This window comes from Rhipicephalus sanguineus, chromosome 11, assembly GCF_013339695.2.
Source record: "Rhipicephalus sanguineus isolate Rsan-2018 chromosome 11, BIME_Rsan_1.4, whole genome shotgun sequence".
In the NCBI taxonomy this organism is placed as follows: Eukaryota; Metazoa; Arthropoda; class Arachnida; order Ixodida; family Ixodidae; genus Rhipicephalus; species Rhipicephalus sanguineus.
The window spans coordinates 41,090,703-41,109,258 of NC_051186.1; the positions used below are offsets into that span (position 1 = coordinate 41,090,703).

The 18,556-nt window shown below is 48.1% G+C and overlaps 2 protein-coding genes across 4 annotated transcripts in view; one reads left to right on the forward strand and one right to left on the reverse strand.

The window, feature by feature from the left end:
* LOC119374112 (kinesin-like protein KIF13B) overlaps positions 1–14,967 on the reverse strand; it is a 118,987-nt gene extending 104,020 nt beyond the window's left edge. For 2 of the 3 annotated variants that reach the window (XM_037644180.2, XM_049420293.1), the window contains exon 1: positions 14,598–14,966. In XM_037644180.2, coding sequence (XP_037500108.1) covers positions 14,598–14,652 — 55 coding nt within the window. In that variant the 5' untranslated portion in view covers positions 14,653–14,966. Of the gene's footprint in view, positions 1–14,597 lie in introns of all 3 variants that reach the window. The other variant, XM_049420292.1, reaches the window with a different exon arrangement.
* Positions 14,968–15,507: 540 nt separating this feature from the next.
* Positions 15,508–18,265, forward strand: LOC119374114 (nuclear pore complex protein Nup93). Its single transcript, XM_037644183.2, has one exon. The coding sequence runs from the start codon at positions 15,626–15,628 to the stop codon at positions 18,080–18,082; it is 2,457 nt and encodes an 818-aa protein (XP_037500111.1). The 5' UTR covers positions 15,508–15,625; the 3' UTR covers positions 18,083–18,265.
* Positions 18,266–18,556: the final 291 nt, after the last annotated feature.

Sequence of the window (18,556 nt, forward strand, 5' to 3'; positions counted from 1 at the left end):
CTGATTTGCATATAAGTTAATTCATGGCATGCAAGTCAAACTTACATCCACGAGATCCTTCAAATCGTTGATATGTAAAACAAACGCGACGCAGAGGAACCCCATTTTTGCACGCATCACATTTAGTTACGGAGCAAGACGCAAGACGCGAGAGAATCTTCAATAACGACACTGTAGCAACATCAGAATTTGCGCGATAGACGCGGCGCAGGACAGTGGTTAACATCAAGTGTCGCGGCATTGGCGCAACTAAAAAGAAAAGAAATCGAGCAAACAAAATGTACATGGGCTGAGCGTAGACGTCCGCGCGCTTGTCTTCCTCATCTTCTGCCCTCACTGGGCTACTCTGGCGGAAAAATAAAATTGCCTCACTGCCCTAAGACTCATTCAGATGGCTTAGTGGCACCAGTACCAGCTTGAGAAGCGGAGCTTGGCCAGCGATTATTGTTTCGCACGGTTGTGTAGCGATAGAAGTATCTTGTATCTTAAGATACACGATACATTATCAAATGTATCGGAAATACAGATACAGATACTCGTTTTTCGAGAAGTATCGCGATACAGATACAAGATACACATAGAGTATCTAAGATACATGTATCTTCGATACTGCCCAGCACTGATATATATATATATATATATATATATATATATATATATATGTATATATATATATATATAGTATATATATATATTATATATATAGATATAGATATATATATATATAATATACACACACACCACACACACACACACGACCTTTCTCATTTTCGCCAGCGGCCCGCGGTTTCACAAGGAATAAGATGTTTGTAACTTTTCTAAATGGCACTGGCATTATTTACTCGCTTATTGCGATTAATAACGCTTTAATTGTTCGGGTAAGCTAGGTGGAAATGGTCTCAAGCATTCTTTTTTTTTTTTTCGTGAAGCACCCCATGTGGTCACCACGTGTTTCTAGATTTGAGTCATTCAGGAAATCAGTATCGACATGTTTCTCGAATCCTGACGCCAAATCCCCTTCAGAAGTGATCCACATATGGGATATGGGAAATGAGTTCTTTCAAATGACAACGTTAGGTGATCTTTTGTTCAAATCAACCCCCCCCCCCCCCTCCCGCACGCTTCAACCTTCTTCACCACTTCGGCCCTCGTGGGATAATAGTAAATCTCGTGACTCCGGCCAGCTAGCTGAGGTAAATTTGAGACCCCTGACTTAGACAATCATGTTATATCACGATACTCATCGTTCGTAGCTCACTCATCATGCAACGCCCAAAGTGACCCGGCAACAAAACAATTAATTAACTAACTAATTAATTAATGTGCGGTGTTTTACGTGCCAAATCCAAACAAAAATAAACTAAGCCCCTTTTGTCGTACTAACTTGTTTTCCGATTCTTTCATGCCGAAGACAGCCAAATAATGGAACCACCTGCCTACCTCTATCGTCGCCACTCCAAGTGTTTCTGCACTTAAATCCGTTATTGTTTGAAATAACCGCTAACAAATATGCGAACGATGAATCCATCGTTCGCAACCACCCGAATCCGTGACAATTGGCGAGCCTGCCAGGATTCAATCCTGCCCAGTCACTGATTCTTGTGCGATGCGAAGATGGATTGGGACAAGATATTAACGGCCATTAGGGAGCGAAAGCTGAATAAAGAGCAGGGTTTAAAGTTCATTGAAGACGTCATAGATTACGCGTTTATAACGGGCAAAGCTGGATAAGGATACACCGAGGGAAGCGAGAAAAGATTTTGACTATCCCTCCCTTCTGTAATGCCTTTTGGAACTGAATGTATTGAAATAAAAAAGTAAATAAATAAGTAAATATTTTGCGATGCTTGACTTCCCTTTCATTGAAATCGGTTAAAACCAGAAAGTGAAGCGCGTCTCCACAGTAGTAAGTGCAACTGTATTCAACAATAAAAAAATAAATAAAAGCGGTTGTGTCGTAGTGATCAACGGGCCGGGCTCAATTCTGTGCTATCGAAAGTCGTGGATACGGCAGATTCGATTCCTCGGTCGGGTAACTCGGGACGGGAATGTTTTTTTTTTTTCTGAATTTCTGAGCTGTCCGCTGGCCCTTCCATTTCCGTGACGCACGTCAGTTCCGTGACGGAAATGACGTACGTCAACTCTAGTAGGACCCCGGCATAAAAAAACTTTCGCCTTAATAAACAAATAAGACTGACGTTTCTTGCCGCCTCTAAGTCGACGTAAGTGCCTCTGGCCCAGCTAGACGGCTAGCTGCAGAAACAACACAAACACGGCAAGCACGCCCAAGAGGCTTTTGGCGACAGGCTATCCAATATCGCACTTTATGACACTCATATCGACGCGCGCGCGGACAGTCATACATTACGCGTATATAACGGGCAAAGCTGGATAAGGATACACCGAGGGAAGCGAGAAAAGATTAAAACAAAAAATAAGCGGAAAAGAAAGCAGGGGAAAAGTGTGGCTCTCCGCGCAAGTTCTCGCGCCAATGAGCAGGAAATCGGCGTTACCCTTCCCTCTATTCCTACCTCCTCCTCCTCCATTTCCACCACCCACAACTCGTCGAGGAACGACCGCATCGCACATCGCTTATAAGCCATCGTCGTATCTGATCGGCTTGGCTTCGGCTTGGCTCCTGCGTGGCTGCTACTTTTCAAGCCCGAACGATCCGAGAACCCGCATGTCGTCGACGTCTGAGGAAACGGCGGTGTGGGGGCGCCCTGATCGCGTTATCATGACGCCGAAACGCCCATCGCCTCCCGTTTCCGTATAGGTAGTTCCGTGCAGTCGGCGCCGCGGTGGTGGTATACAGTGGTTACGGACAATTCAACCCGGAATTTTGGGGCTGGAAGGTAGTAACTGCACTTATACATCATAAAGGGACACTAAAGTGAAACAACGATTTAGTTTAGAGTGGTAAATTATACCTGCTCTGAAAACTCTAGTGTCGTTAATTTCACCACCATAGTTTTATTAATAGATGAGAAAGATAATGTCAGAAGTTCACTGTCAAGTTTCCCGCCATGATCTCCGATGGTGACGTCACAGATTTCGAAGTGTTTTTTCGTATTTTGACCCCATTGGTTCAACTACATCTCCTGAAACGTGGTCTGTTAAGTCGCTGGCTCCCTCAGAAGACAATGTATGCTTCATTTTTACCGATTAGGAACTACGTAGGCCCTAGCGAACGCCGTCAAAATCTATGACGTCACGGCAGCTGGTGCGGGAACCTTAATGTGGCGTCGCCACCCGCTTATACCAAGTGTCTTCTCGCAGAAAGCGTGCTGGTTTTGGTAGTGTGAAAGAGTAATTTACAAATACGTGAAAAATCGTTTTTTTTTCTTTTTAGTGTCCCTTTAACAATCGCAAAGCAACAATCACACAAAGAAGAGAAAAATACGGTGGTACCCGTCTAGCTGACGTGCCTCGATCTTTCTTGTGTGATTGTTGCTTTGCGCTTGTTAATATGTATAAGCGGTTACGGTGCTCGGCTGCTGACTCGATAATAATAATAACAATCGTTGGGGTTTAACGTCTCAAAACCACGATATGATTGCGAGGGACGCCGTATAGCAGGGGCGTAGCCAAGGGGGAGGGTTGGGGGGGTTCAAACCCCCCCCCCCCCGAAATTTTTCAGTTTTGCTTGCGTATATAGGAACGCACACATACAAACGCACGCACGAACATAAAGTATGGTTGAACCCCCCCGAAAAAAATTTCTGGTTACGCCCCTGCCGTATAGTGGAGGACTACGGAAACTTCAACTACCTGGGGTTCTTAAACGTGCACCTAAATCTGAGTACACGGGCCTCTAGCATTTCGCCTCCATAGAAATGCGGCCGCCGCGGCCGGGATCCGATCCCGCGACCTTCGGGGTCAGCAGTTGAGCACCATAACCACTAGACCACCGTGACGGGTAAGCTGCTGACCCGAAGGTCGCCGGTTCGATCCTGGCATTGGCGGCCGCATTTCGATGGAAGCGTAATGCTAGAGGCCCGTGTACTTGAGATTTAGGTGCACGTTAAAGAACCAGCAGGTGGCAGAGGTTTCTGGAGCCGTCCACTACGGCGTGCCTCGTAAGCGTATCGTGGTTTAATTTGGCGCTTAAAACCCCAGCTACTATAATTATACGGTGGAAGTTAGATTATACGACTGGGAGTACAGCTTTAATTTCTTTAATAACCTTTAATTTCAATTAAAGGTAACGATTAGCTTCCCGTAGCACCTTTGTTCTCTGGCCTCGATCATGATCCTGTCTGTGCGCGGTTGTGATTATAATAATAAAAAAGATAGAACCTTCTCGCCACGCTGTTCGAATAAAGCGACATTTCGTATAAAGCGATGTCGTCGTAACTGAGGAGTTTGACCGGTAGCACCGAAACAATTAGGCTCGTTCTCGTATACAAATGAAGCGGAAAGAATGAGTTCCATTGTAGGAATAAATACAATTAGTAAAAAAACATCTCTTTATAACATCGCACAAATTTCATTTAAAAAACTACGGAGAGTGTTTCTTGAAATTACATCATTACCATAAACTCGCTTACTTTTTTTCTTTCAAAACCTCGCTGATGAATGATTACAACGTTTTGGTGTTTATCAGAAATTATTTAATTGTGTGAGTCTAACATGTGGCATGTGCAGGCATGCTTCATTCCTGACGTGAGCCATGTCCAATGCGCTGTATATATAAATTTTATTTATTTATTTTTGTTCCAACCACCGTTATGCTGACGTGTGCGTCCGGTGGCCAGCAAACTCTCAAGCTTTCTTAACCAGCTTTTCTTCTCTGCTCTCCCGCCACATTGTTTATACTGTTGCGAATCCAGCCAATTCAGTTCATTAAAACTAAATATCACGTTGGCCGACGCGATAATACATTGCTTTTCGCGCGTACTCCAGCGTACGATTTAGGCTGCGCTGGACTGCACGGAATTTGTGACGCGCTGCTTGCTTGTCATCGACTTTCGTTTGCAGGACGAGATGGAAACACGGGTGGCCGCACTCCCTGCCACAAGCCCCCCTCCAAATCTTCCGTGCATCTCCTACCTTTTTTTCCCAGTCCAGAGACCTACAGCTCTCTGGAGAGGCAGGACCCCTATCTCTTCTGACTTCGGTGCATTCTATCTTTTTTTTTTTTTTGCTTAGTCATTTGTGTTATCCTAGCTCTTCCTATACGATGCGTTTCTTCTGTGTGTTCTTTCTATCGCATCTTCGACTCAGAGTCCTGCGGTCGCGTCAGAATCTCGACCCCGGGCCAAGAAAAAAACAAAAACAAAAAAGACTCCGAGGAACTTAGCTTCTTTCTGTTCAGTTATTTCATTCCTCCATCGATCTGCAGGGCAAGAATTTCGGCGGCTAGAATCTCTCAGGAACCGCGAGGCATGTTTCGCGAGAAGGCTAATATAATATCGTCCTATACGATAAAGAAAAAAAAATGAAAAGAAAGAAAGAAAGAAAGAAAGAAAGAAAGAAAGAAAGAAAGAAAGAAAGAAAGAAAGAAAGAAAGAAAGAAAGAAAGAAAGAAAGAAAGAAAGAAAGAAAGAAAGAAAGAAAGAAAGAAAGAAAGAAAGAAAGAGTATAGTGTGTGCAGAACGTTTTCGGAGTGACGTGAAGATGGTGGTGGCGACGTCAATTGGATAAATTACGGAGCCTCGGCAAAACCGTTACAACGCTATATCGAAGTGAACGCGTTTACACGTGAATAGAAAAAGAAGAATAAAAAAATCAAGTAAGAAAAATCTCTCGAGTTATTCGAGGTACGGAAATGCTTCGATACGAACGACTGGCAACGTTTTCGAAGAGCGGAAGCGTTCGGGAAAAGTTTGGCAAACACTTTACGAGGACCGACACCCTTCCTATAGCTCTTTTCCACGCACTCCCTGTAACGAGGCATGCATGACGTAGATGGTATATATTTCTAAGCCGCCAGGGGTCTCAAACACGCGATCCGCTGACCTTTCGCCAGTGGCACGCGGTTTCACAAGGAATAAGATGTTTGTCACTTTGCCTAATGGCACTCGCATTATTTTCTCGCCTATTGCGATTAATAGCGCTTTGTTCGGGTAAGCTACATATAGAGGCGGAACTGGTCTCAAGCATTTCTTTTCTTTTTTTCGTGACGCACCCCATGCGGTCACTATTAGTTGAAGCATCACCGTGGAACGAAAACTCCATGTTTCAGAATCGGCGTCCCGATTTTAGTCCTTGTGGAAATCAGTATCGACATGTTTACCGAAACCTGACCACAAATCCCCTTCAGAAATGACCCATACATGGAACATGGGAAAGCCGTTCTTTCGAATGGCAACGTTAGGTGACATTTTTTTTTCAAACTCTCCGCTCCTCATGCTCCCACCATATTCACTGTCCCGGCTCTTGTGGGACTAAATTTCGTGAGTGCGGCCCGCTAGCTGAGGTGAGATTGAGACCCATGTTCTAAGCGAATGAGACTGCTGACATAATAGTCATCATAATCTTCAGGCTATCTTACGTGCATTGCAGGGCGATGGCCTTTTCCAAAATCCCACTTGGTCCCTTACGAATTTGCCTAAAACGACTCGAAGAGAAAGCCACGTGCTTCTCCTTTTTGTTCTCAATCGATTGTATTGAGGAACGTTAAAGAACCCCGGGTGGTCGATATTTGCCGAGCTCTCAACTACGGCGTTACCTCATAATCATATCGTAATTTTGGCACGTATAAAACCCCATAAATTTTACATAAAGTCTCTTCGCGAGGCCTACTGTTCAAAGTGGTGAACAATGCTGGTGCATGACCCCCCTACATGATCAACACTTCTTGCGCAAAATTTCTTAGACAATGGACGAAATAGACATGGACGGGCGCAAAGTTTCGTCCATTGTCTAAGAAATTTTGCGCAAGAAGTGTTGATCAGGGATTACCAACTGGCTCGAACCCACCTCCTACATGCGTGATCAAACGCGAAAATTGACCGTCGGCGTCAACGAGAGTGATGCAAAAAATCATCACGTGATGACGCCGCCATGTGACGTCACCGTGACTTCACAAATCTACAAAATTTGTGACGTCGCTATGACGTCACACGATGACGTCATCACATGAAATCGTTGCTTGATCAAAGGTGGGCCGATCACGGAGGAAGTAAAAAACCAGATGAGCTGCAGAAGGCCTGCAATGTCTCCGATCTTGGAGGCAGTGCAAAACCACGTTAGCTGCAGAAAGCTTTCGGAGGGGATGGGGGAGAGCCAATACATCTACTGAAAAACGTAAGAAGATGACCTTAGCCTTCGAGTCGTGTTAGGCGAATGCATAAGAGACCGAGTGAAGCTTTCTTTTTTTTTTTTTGCACGCTGGCGATCTTATGTGTACGTACATCTTGCATTTGATTTTTTTTCTTTTTGTTTGTTGATTCGATATCAATTTCACGATGATGGGATAGCCGGCTCTAACACAGCCTCATCAATGTAAAAGAAAGAAAGAAAGAAAGAAAGAAAGAAAGAAAGAAAGAAAGAAAGAAAGAAAGAAAGAAAGAAAGAAAGAAAGAAAGAAAGAAAGAAAGAAAGAAAGAAAGAAAGAAAGAAAGAAAGAAAGAAAGAAAGAAAGAAAGAAAGAAAGTGTCAACGATGTAGTCGTCTGCTATTTTCGTCTGCTCGTTTATTGCTGCTTTGTTTACAAAAAGTCAATGTCGGCAGTTGAGCACTATACATTTTAAAGATGCTGCGGTGCTACTGTTAGGTTAGATTCTAAAGTGTTCCAGTCATTAAAGGAAAAGATCAACAACCCACTTGGCATGTTTTTAAGAGTTACTTCGTAAAGTCTGGCCAGGTTAAAGACCTCAGGGATCTTTCATAAAAAAAGAACAGAAGCGTTAACGGTCGTCGTCTGCTACATGCGCATCTTCGTTCGCGATATGTGACCCCCTTTGTATACAAACACTTCCTTGCAAACGTTTATTTACGAACATTTGTTTACAATCCCGAAGCTCTGTCCATAAGGAGAAGCGAACGAGTTCCCAACATCCGCTAGACCGGCCGGAAAAGCTGAAAAAAAAAGGAAAAACAAACAAACTTGGGAGCCCTCGCCTCATCGGGAAAATGGGGGCAAGCGAAGCTTGAAGTGAGCATGACTTTTTCTTTCTTTCTTTCTTTCTTTCTTTCTTTCTTTCTTTCTTTCTTTCTTTCTTTCTTTCTTTCTTGTTCTTTCCTTGTTTCTTTCGCATTACGTAATGCTCCCTCCTGTTTCCTTCCTCCATGTCGGGAATTGGACCTTCACCCGCATGCCTACAGCAGCGCAAAAACATCAGTTGCTGCAGGCAACAACGACGGTCATGCGTTCATATTCAGACAACAATGAAATTCGGCACGTACAACGTTTACGCATGCGACCGGCGCACAATCGCGGGCAGCATATCTGTACACTAGCGGGGTTTTTCGCGCACTATGACGCCGCCACCGAAATGTGTGACTGGCTTCATTTTTAAAAAATGGCGGAAGCGTTGTCCTCCATGGGGTGCGACGTAGTATGCGACGTGAACGATAACAATGTTGAACAAAAGACGAAGAGATAGCAGTTATAGATTACGCAAGCGGAACTCTGCACAGACTCCTTGAGTGTTCGAAGATAAAAGGCTGATCGGGTCACTGTCGTGCGAAGGAATCTGCAGAGGTAGGCGTGATCTGAGCGCTTCTAGAACGCACACAATGGCGTGCGTCGCTGAAGAACATGCGAGAGTACGTTGCCCGATTTGGCGTGAGAAGGGAGGGCGTTGAATGGGTATTAAAACGATTCTCGCTTAGACGTGGTAGGAAAAGGCTAATACTGACTCAGTGAGTACACGTGTACAGTAAGAATCACACTTGCCTAAAGCGGTCATTCGGCCGTATCAGCTGCCGTGTTTTGCAATATATACAGAGACCAACGCCGTAATGATACGAAACACAGTCGCACCGCAGGCTGTAGGTCCTTGTGCTATAATTCAAACATGAACGGAAGCTTGCATATCAGCTGCGGATGGCGCCAGCGTCCACAAACACGCGCTCGAGCGCTCTAGACAGGTGTGATTCACACTGTATACATTGTCTGAACTCACGCTTAGCGGTACAAGTCACGAGGCATGCCAAGGCTGGCTGTCAATGAGTATTAGAAAGTCGTTACACTTTCTGACAGCGCTCTCGCGCCTGAGCCTTGTTATTGCCAAGGCAAGCAAAGAAAGAACCAAAGGAAAAAAAAAGGCTTCAACGCATCGACTAAAATGTCCCCCAAAAAAGTGACCGATCGCACCATGTCAAAAAAATAATCGAAAACACATCGCGAATCGTGCATTCGTGACTCTCCAATGCGTAAACTTATCAAAGCTATCACCTTAACACCAACAAACAAACCACATAACGTCACAGCGTAATCGGGGCGTCGTCTGCTACACACGTACGTCTGTTCTTACGCCGTGAAAGCAGACGTCGCTGTCAGACAGCCGCGGAGGAACACAGTGAATCGGTTCATTCGATGCTCCGATTGGCTAACGCGAAAGCGATGGATAGGGCTGTAGTATAGTAGCAGGCCCTCTTAGGGCGAGGTAACAAGCTACGCACTGCTAATACAGTAAAGAACGTGTTACTTCGCAGGGTTTATGATTTCCCCAAAGGAAACATTGCGCTTTTTTTCATTTCCGGTTTTATGCCAAACCTTCCGCGGCAAGTGAGAGTTTTAGAATAGGGTACGAAAATATTTGCGTTAGCGTTTCTCACCACTGCGCATGCTTGATACGCTATCCTCTTAGACACCCATATGGCGTGCGTACGCAACGAACGCTATCTTTGCGCACCCGGCCTATTCTAAAACTGCCTAATATCTTCACCCCCCCCTCCCCCCAAAAGGGATTTTATCTACTTCAGTTCCATTCTCACTTTTGAAGAACAAGTCTATTGCGGGCCCTTCAACTTCCTCCTAAATTAAAAAAAAGCACACGATCGATCGTTTTCTCATTCGTTCCCATCAAAACACGATCGCCGTCGGGAATCGAACCCGTGACGTCATTTGCGCGTGGCAGACGACAGAAAGCCAAGGACACTGTCGGTCGCTTTTGCGGCGTCTAACCGAGCGAAATCGACGTTAGCACTTTTGCAATAATAGACACTTTTAGTTGGGCGTACGTAACGAGCCCACGTACGCGGCACGATACGTTGCGTACGCTGCATGCGAAGCGCTCAACGACACTTTTAGTTCCCCGTATTGCCGTACCGAGATACGTTTGGTTCAACTGGACGTATGTTATTAGAAATAAAACAGCTTTTGGGTGCTTTTTAGCGCCCTCGCGTAGTAGCGGCCGTCATAATGGCCACTAGCATCCAAGCCAAGGCGAATCGTTTTTTGGATCCATGGTCTACGTCGGTTTGTTCAGTTACGCGAGGTTTCGCTGATCATTCTCCGAGTACCGTGCCAGCAACAGGTTCAGGCGCTCGCGAACACAGCGCGCTGTAAAAGGTTTTTTCAGGGCTTCCCTGAGGCGCCACGCTATCTCTTCCCACTGCTCCGGGTGCCTAAACGGATCGCTAGTTTGTATTTCCGCTAGCGGCGCAATATCGTCGCTCAAAGTAAAATAAACTCGATTTGGGCCGGCTTTGTTGCTCTCTGCGTTCGACGCCATCGCTGCCGTTTTGCTATCTGGTTCCTATATCAATCGAGATATCGCGAGAGCGTCACGCCGCGTACGCTTCGCCTGGTCACGTTTACGCACGCCGCGTTTTTTATCGGGCGTACGCGCGCATCTCTGGAATCGATGCGTTACGTACTGCACATGCGCAGTTCTCTCCCGTGGCAGTGCTGCGTACCTGGTCTCGATACGTACGCCCAACTAAAAGTGTCTAATGTAGCTCGTTTTCAGAGCGGCGCGCGTAAGTTCTGGGTCGCGGAGATATACCAGTGACAAAAAAATCGAGTGCTTTTTTTAACAAACAGATAAACGCATAGCTTCTTAAAGAGGGACACTAAGGAGAAAACCGATTTTTTTCGTATTAGTAAATCACTCTTTCACCGTACCAAAAACACCACGCTTGCTGCGAGGAGGCGGTTGGTGAGCGAGAAAACGCGGAAAAAGAGAATGCGGGTGGCGACGCCACCTTGAAGTTCCCGCAACAGTCGCCGTGACGTCACAGATTTTGATGGCGTCTACTAGAGCCTACGTAGTTCCTAACCCGTAAAAATGAAGCGCATTGTCTTCTAATGGAGCCAGAGACTTAACATACCAAGTTTCATGAAATTTCGTTGAGCCAATGTCGCCAAATTACGAAAAATATACTTTGAAATCCGTGACGTCACCATCGATCATTTATTTCGGCGGAAAATTTAAACGTGAAACTTTTGACATTTATTTTCTTCTCATCCATTCTCATACACCTATTGCGGTGAAATTAATGACCCTAGAGTTTGCAGAGTATAATTTATCGGTCTGAACTAACATCGTTTCACTCAAGTGTCCCTTTAACAAACAAGCAAACACATACACAATACACACAAAACAAAGACACGTACGCCGCGTGCTTACAACACACACAAGAAAGGAAACCCTAATGCACTCATCGCGTCCGTTAGAAACTGTAATAATGGCGCAGAAACGGCCGTGCGTATCTAAAGTGTTTCTTTATAAAATACGGACACGCAATTCAAAAGACTCTGTGTGTGTTTACGCAGCCGAGGTTCATCATGGGCGGTGTGTGCTGATACGTATCCGCGTGCCGCGAAATAAGGAACGGATAATAGAAGGGGGTGGCACAAGAACGAGAAAGAGAACGCAAAACAAAAGAAAAATAACGTAAAGGCATAAAGATAAAGCAGCAAGAAAGAAAAATGGGGCGTTGAAAAGCATCCCCACACCCCCTTTCCTATGCTGAAAGGGTTTGCGGATTGTTCGAATCCAGGTAGCGTGTCATTCTTCTGCTCTAATAACTCGCCGTCAACAGCGCGCAGCACGAGTTCTGGCTCTTTTCTTTTTATGCGTTCCATTTCTTTCCCTCTTTGCTTGCTTCGACGCAACCTTGCGTTTTTTTGTTCTTTTAGCCGCACACAGCACGAGAATCTGGTCCCGAATGCGTACGTTCAGTAAAAAGAAAGAAACAGTTGGGAAGGGGGAGAGGTAAGGCGGAACAACGCAACGTACGCGAGGCAAAGTAGTGCTAAGCACAAAAAAGAAAAACTATCTTGACGAGTAGGCGACAGAGGGAGGAAAGGTCGACGCACAGAAAAAAACAAAACACACAGACGCAAGCGCACGGCACGGCTCAGCAAGCCAGCTGTTTTTTGTGCCGGCATCCGAGGAAGCGAAATGCCTGCCGCGCGTCGTCTGCTGCACCCGTCCCGTAGGTTGTACGTGAACGTTTGCATACGCTGTATGTATATAAATGTTGTCTGCTGACGGCATAAAAACTACCGCAGTGTGCGCACGCCTGTAAGAATTGTATTCCTCCGCAAGCGTCGTCTACACCAGAGGTCTGCACAACGCTATGGTCTGCACGAGTTGACAATGGAAAACATAACATTTTTTTTTTTTTTTAGCCACGTGGTATGATACCGTCTGCTGGCGTAATAAAACCTACCGCGGTGCGACGCGCCGATGATTTTGTATCCCTCCACGACCGCGTAATCAACGGCATTTACAGCAGTGCTGGGAGAAAGAGCGAAGCGAGACGGAGAGAGGAAATAAAGAAAAAAGAAGGTCAAGTTATCCACGCGCTATGACTCACACGCACCAACTGACACCCTGCAGCCGGAAGCTGTGCGGTAGGAGTTAGCGGCTCGTGTTTTTTTTTTTTATATATATATCTAAATATTCAAAACAGTTGAGACTGTTACTACGGGCGTTTAGAACAGCCGGCAATATAAACAACAACGAAGTAACGAAGTCAGGCTTTTAGACAGGCTAGAGACTCTAGTTCACTTTGTGTTTTCACTTCGCACGCGACGAGTCAGCAAAACGGGACCGCAAGCCGAATACAAATGATGGCGTAGGAGTCAAAACCCGGACCGACCTCTCGCAAACCGATTTCTCTGAAAGCAATGCAACCAAAACATTACGCCCCCTTCTTGTTTAGGGGTCGTAGAACTTGTCGTGTAACGACCTCAAGCGAATTCGCCCAAACAAGAGCGACAAACTGCCGCAACCAACGTCGAACATCCATATGTTAAGCCGAGCGCAAATCGAATTGTGTTTCAACTACAGTTGGGCGCTTTACGTTGAACGATTTCATACCGAAGCGAAGCATGCACTACGAATGAATGAATGAATGAATGAATGAATGAATGAATGAATGAATGAATGAATGAATGAATGAATGAATGAAATCAAAACAGTTTCACTGCCGACAGTACGCAAAACCCGGAATATCGTTCTTGTATACAGCCCAATGTAGCACGCAGCAGACAGGAAATAAGCGGCGAAACAGGCATGGTTTTGCGCTGGAATCCTTAACCCAGCCCAGCCTTCCAGAATGTGGGACGCGGAACCACCCTACCGCCGCGTAAAAAGAAACAACCAAAGCACGGCCACCCACAACAGGATAGAGAGAGACAGAAATAAAGAAAAGAAAGCGTAACTTGTCTTCTTTCAGTGCACCGAAAATCTCCGGATCTTTAAAAACTAACGTACAGTCATGAACAATATGAGATGGAACACCGAAACTATCTTTTAAAGGTCACAGCGGACTGAACGCAGTCGGCAAACTGCAATAAGTGTTCAAGCGGAAAGGTATCGCTTGCAATTAAATACGTCACATTCATATCGGTACTATTCCAAAGTAATCGTCGATTAAACACAAATTCGGTGTTCCCTCTCACATTGATCCACGATTGTACGTCTAGCTGTAACATCCGATGTCTGATTTGTGGGGTCGCGCACGATATGCGCACGCGACAAATCACATAGTTTTGTAACAATTGCATTGGAGTGGTGTGGAGGCGGCCCGCTATCTCTCCGTTTCACAAGCGGAGCGCAAAAAGTCATAATCGCGAATCAACAACATGCGGTGCATGACGCGTCCGTCTTACGCACAGCACGCGCTGGTAAAAGAAAAAAAAAAAAGGTGCTAGCACGGTCGCGGTTTTGCCGGCGCATGACGTATCGCTGCAACACAGGTACTGACTGCCTACTCGTAAGGAAAACCAAAAGCGGGAGAGTGTCTAGGCACGGCCGTATCGTAAGCTTTTCTGGCCACTAAACGTGGACGGTCTCAGATCGTTAAGGCAGGCAGCCCAATTACCGCGCCGAAGCAGGAGGGAGAGCGAAGCGACGCAAAAAAAAAGAGAAAAATGCCGAAGGACGGACGGATTCGCAAAATCGGCTGTTCTACTTTCCGGATTGGTAGCGTGAGGATTTCTCCTACGAAAATAGCGGCGGGATAGTGTAAGAATAAGAGGACTGAGTGAAAAAACGATCGATATGTATGCCAGCCCGTTCGCATAGCCTACGAAGAAGTGTTTTGGGGCCGATCGCAGCTGCCTTAACAGCAGCCGCTTTCCGCAGTGTCGCGTACGGCATTTAGTTATTTTTTTCTCTCAGTGATTGGGCTCGTAGTGAAAGGGTTGACAGCGCCAATCCCCCCAAGTGAAGGTGTGCTCCGCTTACCTCGCCGATTCATGGGGCGCACACGCACGGCAACTTTGATCTTGTCAGTCGTCATGTTGGCGGCGGTGGTTTTTTGCGTCCGATGTAGTTGGTTGGTGACTTGGGTGGTTGGTTGCACGCACACACACGCACGGAAAAAAAAATTAAAAACACGCTAGGAACACCGCAGACGCGTAGGTCTCATGCGACCCGGGTTCGTCGCAAGCTGCTGGCTACATCATCCCGGAAGGTTCCGTCCAGCGCGCGCTGTTGGTGACAAAAAAATCCGGCGATTTCTCACACGCAAAGCCTCCGCACGGCGGAAACACTCCGACCATGCTCGGACGCCATATTTTTGCGAGAGGTAGGCGAGAAGTTGGGTTGGTTGGGAGATGGCGCAATCGATACAACGAGCGCGAGCGCTCTCTCTATTTTCTCCCGTAAAGCGCAGCTGGTTTGCTAAGCGAGGCGTGATATACGAGAAACCGATGTCAAAGTGAAACTTCTTTCCTGAGGCTTCCACGTTTATTTATTCGTAAGCGTGTAAATCAGTGCTAAACGATTCGCAAGCTCCGAGGTTGACGAAAGGCCGCGTAATCCCAACTTTGGCGGAGAAAACGTTTTCCGTCAGGCAACGTGAGCCTTCGATAGATCCCACCCCAATCTACCCCACTTTGTTCCGTTTTTTTTTTTTTTGTAATCTTGTGCGGCGCAATGTAGTGCCATCGAATAGTTGCGCTCTCGCACAACCCCACAGCCGAATTTAGAAATTTTTTAAAGCATAAGGGGAAATTATTGATTTTAATACTTTTCGAGGTTATTTTAGCGCTCAAACGCATGAAAACACAGTACAACGCTCACGCGAAGGCAACGTTTGAAACAACCGCGCCAAACAGATAACGGTAGGATCTACGTCGCTTACTCGAACCGGCGTCTCGTGAACTCTGCGCGCGTGGTTTTTCTCGACTCGAACTGTTTGGCACATACTGCTTAGCCTTTGACCTCGTGGTTAGCCTCGAGTTACGACGAGGCAAGGAAGCGATTCGGCAATGATGGAGGAAGACAGCGCCGGTTTCGGTGAGCTCATCCAACAAGCGGAGCAGCTAACGGCCGAAATCGACGACACGGGCCTGCCGCGCGTCACTCGCAACCTCAAGCAAATCGTCGAAGAAGGCCAGCAGCTATGGTCGCGCACGGCTCTTCTCTCGGCCAAGGACACGAACGAGGTGAAGGCCTCCATACTCCTGGGATCCAGGGGCTTCGACTTGCCGAGGGCCTCGCAGAAACTCGAAGGCCTAGTGACGGCGTCGACCTTCGAACCCTGCGAAGACGCCCGCGAGACGGACATCCAGGCCTTCTTGCGGGCGGAACGCGAGACCGCCATCCTCTCGGTGGTCGCGGAGTCCTTCAAGGCGACGCAAGAGGAGAGCGACAAGTTCTGCTGCGACGCTTTCGCGAACGAGTGGCAGCGCGAGAAGCAGCGCGTTCTGGATTCGCTCCTGGGACCTTCCAGCGACGTCATGGACGTTAGCACGGCGGTCGCCGAGACGAGCAGCGTGCTGGGGTCCACCTTCCAGTTGGACTCGAAGACGCGGAGCGCCATGTCGGCCGCCGAAATGCCGTACGCCCGCGCGGTGGCCCGCTACAACGACGAGGTCATCAGCGGCGGCACGCGTCCCAAGCTGGCCGACCGCTTCCGAGAGGTCGCCGATAAGGAACTGGACGACCGCAGCGCGACTGCCATGTGGGACATGGTGTGCTTCATCTTGGACGCGCCGCTCACTTCGGCGGGTGACTCGTCGCAAGGCGTATGTGCCGTAGCGACGCCTGCCCTGGTCAACCAGTCTCGTAAGCACCTGGAAAACGTTTACCGGAAGTACATGCGCATCGTGATCGAAGGGAACCGCGGCTACGCGCGCCTCGGCGGCGAACTGGGCACGGTAAACCTGGTCAAGAGCTTCCTCAACGTCAAGCTTCCCTCGATGCCCTCGGAAGGCTACGACGGCAAGCTCGACGGACACCCCGTGTGGGCACTCATCTACTACTGCCTGCGCTGCGGCGACCGCAGCGCCGCGGTCACCATCAGCCGCCAGGCCGAGGGCAACACGGGTGACATGACGTCCGTCTTGGAGGAGTACGCCGCGTCCGCCGACGGCCATCTTGGCGCCAGCAGCGAGAACCGCGTCCGGCAACTGTACGCACGCTTTGTGCGCGCCTCGGAGGACCCCTTCAAGCGAGCCGTCTTCTGCATCCTGGGTCGGTGCGACGTCGCTCAGGACCACCCGGCGGTGTCGGCGACCTGCGAGGACTACCTGTGGCTCAAGTTGTGCCTAGTGTACGCCGAGGAGCCCGCGTCGCCCGGCGAAGACCAGCAGGAGCAGGCCAGGGACCGCCTGACTTTGTCCAAGCTCCAGCACTCACTTCTGGAAGAGTATGGAGAGAGTCACTTTGACGCGATGCGCCAGCCTTACCTCTACTTCCAGGTCCTCTTCTTGACGGGTCAGTTCGAGCACGCCGTTGAGTTCCTGGCCCGCACGGAGCCCCAGCGTGTTCACGCCGTTCATGTGGCGCTTGTGCTGTACGAGGACCACCTCCTGACGCCGCCCACCTGCGTCCAGCAACCCCTGGTATCCAAGTCGCCTTCTGGAACAGGCCTCTGCTTCAACCTGGCCCGGCTCGTGACTAGCTACACACGCAAGTTCGAGGCGACCGACCCGTGCAAGGCCCTCGGCTACTTCTACTTCCTGCGGAAGCTCAAGGGAATCCACGGTGAGAACCTCTTCGTGGCCTGTGTCAGCGAGCTTGTCCTCGAGACCAAGGAGTTCGAAGTCCTGCTGGGAAAGATCGAGCCAGATGGCTGCCGTCGGAGAGGAGAGGTCGACAAGTTCAACTTTGACACGGAACGCGTCATTGAGGCCGTCGCGGCGGACTGCGAGAACCGGGGCCTGTACGAGGAGGCGGTGCGCCTGTACGACCTGTGTGGGAAGCACGAGGACGCAGTCAGGCTCCTCTGCAGGCTGCTCGCGAAGCACGTGCCCAGCGCGTCGGGTCCCGCCTGGGAGCGGCTGCGGGAATTGGCCGTTGAGCTGGCCACCCGGTATCAGGACAACGTCAGTCGTGCCTCAGTCGATGGTCTGGCATCCCTGTGCCTGCTCCTCGACTTAGGGACATTCTTCAACCTTGCGCACCAGCACAAGACCACGCTCGCGTTGAACACGATGCAGCAGCTGCAGTTGGTACCGTTCGACCCGACCCACGTCGAGGAGAGTGTCGCGGCGTTTTCGCGGAGGTCCGAGGATGTGCGTCGCATTGTGGCCGACATACTCCTGGCCGTGATGAACTTGCTGTATGGCCAGTACAGGGAGATCAAGGGACCTGACGAGGTCCAGAAACAGAAGCTGCGTTCGCAGGCGAGGGCCATCATAATGTTCGCTGGCAGCATCCCGTACAAAATGCCTGGAGACACGACTGCCAGGCTCGTTCAGATGGAAGTACTGATGTGCTGATGTACTGCTCTCCTCGTCTCTTCCATGCATTTTTTTTCTCTCTCTAATTGGAAATGAGCCAGAACTGGTCGCACATCTTAAATGTTTACCAACAAGACAGAATGCTTTGTTTTCGGGCAGAGTGGGCTTTCCACAAGCCAGATTGTACAAAGTTGTGCATGATATAAAATTTTGTTTTTCGTCCATGGGCTTTGACAGTTGTGGTCTATTGAGTGAACAGTCCACCAGTTGCTCTGCAGTGACGACATTGTGTAATGTACTCATTAAGGCGTTCTACTGCGTGCCCTGCCCCACACAGCCAATTCTTTTGTACAGTAAAAGTTTGTTAATTAGACCCCCATTAATTAGAAAATCAGATCATTCGGACATGTCTCTGGTCCTGGCAAGCATATGTATTGTTTAATAGTATAAACTCTCGTTAATTCGGTCATATTCGGTTGCAACCAGGTGAATTCGAACGAATTCAGCTTCGGA

Coding starts and splice junctions, on each gene's coding strand:
- LOC119374114 (XM_037644183.2), top strand. CDS start 15,626: ATGATGGAGGAAGACAGCGCCGGTTTCGGTGAGCTCATCCAACAAGCG.